The 7,164-nt window shown below is 39.3% G+C and overlaps 1 protein-coding gene across 1 annotated transcript; it reads left to right on the forward strand.

The window, feature by feature from the left end:
- Positions 1–2,136: 2,136 nt before the first annotated feature.
- Positions 2,137–5,021, forward strand: dazl (deleted in azoospermia-like). Its single transcript, XM_029514843.1, has 9 exons — positions 2,137–2,163; positions 2,264–2,386; positions 2,762–2,853; positions 3,105–3,156; positions 3,239–3,305; positions 3,419–3,558; positions 4,060–4,140; positions 4,401–4,451; positions 4,977–5,021. The coding sequence occupies exons 1-9, from the start codon at positions 2,137–2,139 to the stop codon at positions 5,019–5,021; spliced, it is 678 nt and encodes a 225-aa protein (XP_029370703.1).
- Positions 5,022–7,164: the final 2,143 nt, after the last annotated feature.

Genomic DNA, 7,164 nt, shown 5'->3' on the forward strand with positions numbered 1-7,164 from the left:
AGCGGATGCTGCTGAGTAAGTTATTACTAATATGTCACTCACCTATTGTACAAAGAGCAGAATTGTTTTAGGCTGGTGGAAGTTTAATGGTGCCCTGTCAGTGCTGACTGACCGGGGAAAACACATCACGTTGCTGTAAACTAAAACACTATTGTCACCGGGGGAGGTTTCCCTGGTAACAACAAATACCTTGTTACCATTAGAGACGCTGCGGTGGGCGGCGCCCTGTGTGCTGAACTCACTGTGTAAAATATGGCGACAGCTAAATAATAATGTCACTTAGCTGGGGCAGTACTGTACCTGCGGGATGCCCTTATTGTTTACCTGGGAGCATGATCATCTACTGGAGGAAACTCGCCTCCTGCTGACAGGCTCCAGGTATGAAGTCAATCAGCAGGCCCCAGATAATTGGAAAAAATAAATAAATAATAAATAATGTATCATTGTCTTATTTTACCGGTCACATATACAAAAAACAAACAAACAAACAAACAAACAACAACAACAACAACAACAACGTTTCATTCAAAACATTATCTATTCTGTCGGACTAGGATAGTAATAGTAATTTAACAATTTAATGATTGCTCACCCAGCTTTTTTTACGAAGTGGATTGTGAATTGCAAAATTACTAAATTGCTTAACACTGTAGCGTCGGCCAGGTCATGTCGAAAGGATGGACGAAGCGTCAATCAGTCAGTCATTTACTGTAGGAACAGTAATGGTTACTGTTGGCCGTGACCATGCCAACACAGCAAAGCTGGTTCGACTGTGCACCAAGCTCTACCTCAAGCTCGCTCACACACACGCCACACACACGCCGCACGCACGCGCACGCACGCCCTCGCCCCCTACCTACTCAATCAACCACAAACCTGGCGTTATTTCAAAGAACATTTCAATACGCGACATTATAACAGGAACATTACTGCAGGTCGCTACAATACATTCAAATGTTGACGCAAAAAATAAACAGTACGAGAAATCGCAATACTTGTATTTTACTACTTATTTATACTTGATACCTGATCTTATTTGCTTGCTGCTGTGAGAAAGGAATGCTGACGAACAGAAATGTCGTTGTTCGGGAATGTGCGATGACAATGAGGAGTCTATCTCAGCTGACTCAACAGTAAACATGGAACGTGAAGATAATTCTGGAATGTTTTCTCCAGAGCGGCCATGTTTGGATCTGAGCTACAACGACCGTTAAAAGAACGAACTGAGATTTGCTAGAGGAGGATTGCAATGTGGTTTATTTATTATCTCCAAACACAAGAAAAGGAAGTAGGTGGTTACCATGCATTTATATAGATGCACTATATATCTATGAACTCTTTTGTGATTATTTATTATTCAACTAAAACAAGTTACTCTTACAAGTTCGCTTTGAATGCTGTCACAGGATTATAAAACAAAACACGAAATATCTGTTTTACTATGAAATATCACGAAATATGCTGGCATTGAATTACAAGACAAAGAATCGTTTATTAAGTGTTTTAGTTTTAGCTTTGATGGAAATTTCCATTCATTAGCGATGACGGACAGTTGCAAGTCCAACGTTGATAGGACCTTTAGCCAGATGAACTGGGCGTGGCTTCGTCTGAGTCCCTGTTGTCGGGCAGATCGAGGGGTCACGTCTTTATTTGAGTGTGTCTGGCTTTTGTATACGTTTTAAATATTTTAGATATGGTAAGTATTGTCGACAAATTTTTGTTTTTTGGGTACACATATTTACTGCCATGGCTCTGACCATACAGTCGGTTCGCTTTGTTGAAGGGATTCGCTAGCTTGTTAATGATGTAACTAATTGGTGTGCTAACGTTGATGTTAGCTTAGTCAATCTGGCCTTGAGGACGGAAAAAGGCGCACTAGCGGCTGGTGGCTAACAGTGACTACAACTTACTACAGCGGTTCACTGACTTTTGTTGTAAGAACTGCAGCTGGATAAATTCAAGTTGGCTTTTTACTGCCAAATCAATGTTACACGAAGTTAAAATTTAGCTAACAAGCTAAACAAGTTCAGTTACGCAGAAATCGTGTTACTGATTTAAAAAAAGACAACGACAGTTCTGTTGATATTAGAAACTAAAACATGTCGAGCCACAATGTTAACTTTGTTCAGTCAGATCATGGCTGAAAACATCGCCAGTACTCCAGTACTGAAGGTCATTAAATGGAAAAAGTCATCAATTAAATCTTAACTTGCTTCAGACATGTTTTCCCTTTCTCTTCAAAATGTAAATGCTTTATTGTAAGGATATTAACAAGCCCAGGAACATCATTGAGACCTCACCTTCACAGAAGCTGTCCAATGGTTACATTCTTCCTGAGGGAAAATTGACTCCCAACGCCCTCTTTGTTGGTGGGATAGACATGAAGGTAAGGGCGAACCTGTGGTGCTTACTGTGCCTGTTTAAAAAGAGAAATTGTTTGGCCAGCAACGATGACACAATGAACTAAAAAGAGGAGTTATTTTACACAAAAGTAGGCTCAGTTATATACTTTTAAAAGGCATTAGATATGGCATTTAAATGTGCATAGCCAATTACCTAGGCCATGGCTGAGCTTTACCATTTAAACACTGGAAGCACTAAAATGGTAGAAAAGCTTAATTATTGAAGAATTTTATTAACCATGCAAGGAACCATAACTGCCAGTACCACTTTTGCGCTGTGGGGTCTCAATATATGGAGGGAAGGGTGTTGAACCATCTACTTAAATGCATTTAATCACTTAATTGCATTTCCTATTCAGGTGAATGAAAATGAAATGCGGGACTTCTTTTCGAGATTCGGTGCAGTCAAAGAAGTAAAGATTATCACTTACCGTGGAGGAATCTGCAAAGGGTTTGCTTAGTTGACACAATTACCTTGAATGATGAGAATAAAAAGCTATGTACTTGTGTATTGTACTGCAGTCATGCAACCTTAAATTGTTTTGAATCATTACATTTTGTGTCTTCCCCTCCATTTATATTCAAATCAGCTTATCTTTATTTTTTTTGCTGAGCTATTTTTTTCCTGTTTCACAATGAATATTCTTGAGTTAATGTACATTTGTATTTTATGTTTGGTTTTGTTTTTTTTTCTGCCCCTAGGTATGGCTTTGTGTACTTTAGTGAAGAAGTCAACATTCATTCAATCATTGAGGTGAGTGTCTTGCTGTCTGTGCAGTGCATGTTTTTTACAGCTGAAAGTAATATTTTCCCTGCATTTTTTTTTTTTTGCACAGCAACAGATCAGTTTTAAGGGCCGAAAACTCAAGCTTGGCCCTGCTATCATGAAAGAAAGGAATTCCCGTATGTATTAAGATGCATTTCAAATCAATTAGGATTTTTTGATGTGGATGGATTCCTAGGGAGAATAAAATATGTTGCTCTGAAATGACATTTTATTTTTCATCTTAATTCAGGATCCATGCCATCCCGTCTCGTTGGCCCAGCACCTTGGATGAACCCCACTCAGTACTTTTGCTGTGCTTGCTGCCCACCCATGGGAGCGGGCGTGGCGCAACCATCACCCATACTCAATAGCAGTGGCCCCTACAATCAGGTATCTTGCATACCCATAGACAGGCTATTAGTAATATAATTTCAGTTGGTAGGCAGACAAAGATGTCAACCAAGTAAATGCAGCTGTGTACACACTTTCCTGTTCCGTTTCAATGTTAACATAAAATGAGCCTTATATCCTCAGAGAGAAAGTTAGCTCATTATCATTGCCAAAAATAGAGGTGCAAGGTGGAGACAAGCCTTCAATTTACTTTTCACTTTACAAGAAAGGATTCAAAAAATAAAGTTTGCCATTGTATGATAAATGCTATTTCTAATAATAGTCAAGATATTGAATTATTCAGACCAGTACTAATTGTCCAAAACATCACCCTTGAAAACCAATCTGCAAGGGCATTAAAAAGAGCAAAAGATGATTACTTATTACAGGAGGTTTTCAGTCCATTTCATTTTCCATGTGTATTTTAAGATCTTTGCACTCTCAGCTTCAAAAAGCTCCCTGTACTGTGGTTTAGAGCATTCCCGCTGTCTCCCTTTACAGCCGTATTCCTATTCCAATTTCGGAGGGGTGATGGTACCACAGGTGCCAATGAACTATGGACAGAATGTTTATGCCTACCAGGTACACACACACACCGAACACACACACACATACATACATACACACACACACACACACACACACACCAATTACTTGTGCATGTTCTCCTAGGCTGTGCGCATGTGCACCTTCATATGAAATGAAGGGCTCAGTCTGGTTCAGGTCCACCTGCACCTGCCCATCCTACATGCTACACCCATTCATCCCTCAATTAGAGGCTGAGTCTAGGTTTGCTTGTTGCCCCCCATTTGACGGCTGACCCTCTCCCCTTCCCAATGCAGTGTGCTCCACCTCATTGGACAGCGGACCAGAGGACAAGGCCTGTCAATCAGGTGACTCTGCATTTACTTGGAATGAAAGTAGATGTCAGTAATTGGGTTTCAAAGCAGCTGAAATCATTCAATTTGAGAATGTCACATGAGCTTTTTCAGGCCATGGGCTGAAAACATCAAATGTAAATTGAAGAGTCTCAGAACCTATGTAATTACCATTATTTTTATATTTATTTATGAGCTTAGTGTATGAGTGGTCACCTCTTTGTATACCCCCCCCCCCCTACACACAAACACACACACACACACACGTACACATGTATTTGTAGCTATCAATTGTTCACAAAATGCAGTCTCTGTATTTGCCACTGGATGGTGGTATTTGGCCAGTGTTGACATCTTGAAAGATGAAATCCAATTCAACTGTGAATAATTTTTTTTTTTTTTCATATGATCTTGCACTTGACAATTTTTGACGTTTATACCACTTTGTCAAGTTTCCTTAATTGCAACTGCTGATTTTTTTTCTTTGCTTCTCTAAGAGTATTCTTCGTCAGCTAATTTTGCAAATTACTTACTTTCCAGAGCTTTGTGGACTGTGGAGTCCAGACTATGTTGACTGTGCTGTAGACCAACCGCTACTGAGTCCCCTGCCAGGTGAAACTCTAAAACTCTAAACAAATGCCATAGTGCCAGAGATACGGTAGGCAAAAGTGCATCAAGAGTCTGTAGCGTAGCTGTTCTTTTCACAAGGAGAAAGAGGTTGTATTGTGCAATAACTTAATGCTGTAGTGTTTGGTTGGAGGGAAAAACCCAGCATGCAGTAATTTCACATATTTGTGTATCCACATTTATCCTTTTCACACTTTGCTGCTCCTTCATCTGTTATGTTATACCAACATACAAACCTTATTCTGTTAATTTTTCTGCCCCTTCTGCTTCTCTTTTTTTTTTTTTTTCCAATTCTTCACTCCATTTGTATGAACACAGCCAATCTTAGGAATTTGGCTGATTGATTTTTATTATAACATCCTTCTATGTTCTGCTCCCTCAGATACAAGCTATGCTGACCACTGAGAGTCAAAAGGCAGGTTTACGTCTTGATGTTATGGGCAGATGGAAGCAATTCACCACCTCAGACTATATCTCTCTTCTGTCCTCCTCAATTTCTGAGACCCATTCTAACACCAGACAACAGGAGCTCTTGACTTTAACTGTACTAATTTAATCATACTCACTTTGACCACAACTGGTAGGGTTGAGTTGTGCTGCATCACCTGCTTTTAACCCACACGGATCACAGTAACAAACACACAGGGGAAACCATAGCACCCTCACCATACCAGCTGATATCTGGGCTCACAATTTTCAATATTTTTTCCTTTGTAAATTTTCTCAAAACAAAAGATAGAAAAGACTTTTAAGCACAGTTTTTGTGTCTTTTATATTTTATATTTTATTTATTTTTTTGTTTTGTTTTTTTTTTTTATGTTAGTGTGGTTGGGGCTTTTAGCCCCTGCAAGGGCTCTCTATACATAATCTGTTTGTATACATTATAACAATGTCTTGACAACAGTCTGGTTGTTTGAGCATTTAAAGCTCTACTTCAGGTCAAATACTCATCTTATTTGAGTTTTCAGTAACTAGTCATTTGGCATAAAGGCACTTGGTCATTACATTAATTACAGGCATTTGTTTTGTGGCTGTTTTATTTCATTGGGTGTCATTTGAGGTGGTAAGTGAAAGGCAGTTCTGTATCACTGATTTCATGTCATGGTCAAACCCCATATTGGTGAAGGTTAAGTGTGGTGCATTGATCATCTGTGTATTACACTTTGAAGCTGTCTGATCCTGTTTCCACCCTTTGTGGAAAGGTTCCACAGGTGAATGCTCAAGGATAATCACGACATCAATTTTGTTTACCATTATTCATCGGCCAACTCTTATTTTGGGGGCGGGGGCAGCCGAAAGCAGTTTGACTCCAGTTTGAAAATTAAGGATATGATTTAAAGTGCATTATCATCACATTTATTTGAAAGGTATTCACTGTATATGGTTCACTTTATACCAGATAATAGTAACATTTTGGGTTTTAATTTACTTGCAGGGAATCTTACAGAAAGCTATTTGCATGTGTGACCAACACGTTTATACATTTTCTTTCAGTAGGTGCACTTGGTATGTTTGAAGTTTAATTTTAGTTAGCACAATTGGTGTATCATACACATTGCAGATTTTGTTGTCCTTTCACCCAGTTCTGTGTACTATATGGGCATTTACCTCAGGGTCTACTTTATGGACATATCTGATTGTTTTGTTCAGACAGCCTGGGCACCACACTTGTTATATTTGGGTTATTGGTGTTCTTGTTTTCAGGGTTTTGATATTTCTTGTTTGAAAAATAAAAGTTAACATTGTTATAATTTAAACTGAAGTTTTCATTACATCATTTTAACGCTGGCTGTGCATAATATGCAATGTAAATTTTAAAACTTGCTCTTAATTTCACCCATTTTGGTTTATCAGGTGATGTTGGAGCCTGTTGTAAAGACAGCAGCGTGCCCAGTGCTGCTATCCTTCAGCCTCTGTCAGCAAGCTGCTGATTTTCACTCAGGGTTGAATTGTCTGTCTTACCTGGCAACAAGCCCATCATCTCCTGGCCACAAAGCATTTTGTTTTTGTCACAGTCTGCTGGTGCAACTGGTCTCCCCGGGGCGCCCCGTCCAGCCCGTGACCACCCAACTCACTCCCCTGTCAGACGTTTCTGAATTAT

Source organism: Echeneis naucrates, chromosome 11 (genome assembly GCF_900963305.1).
Source record: "Echeneis naucrates chromosome 11, fEcheNa1.1, whole genome shotgun sequence".
Classification (NCBI taxonomy): Eukaryota; Metazoa; Chordata; class Actinopteri; order Carangiformes; family Echeneidae; genus Echeneis; species Echeneis naucrates.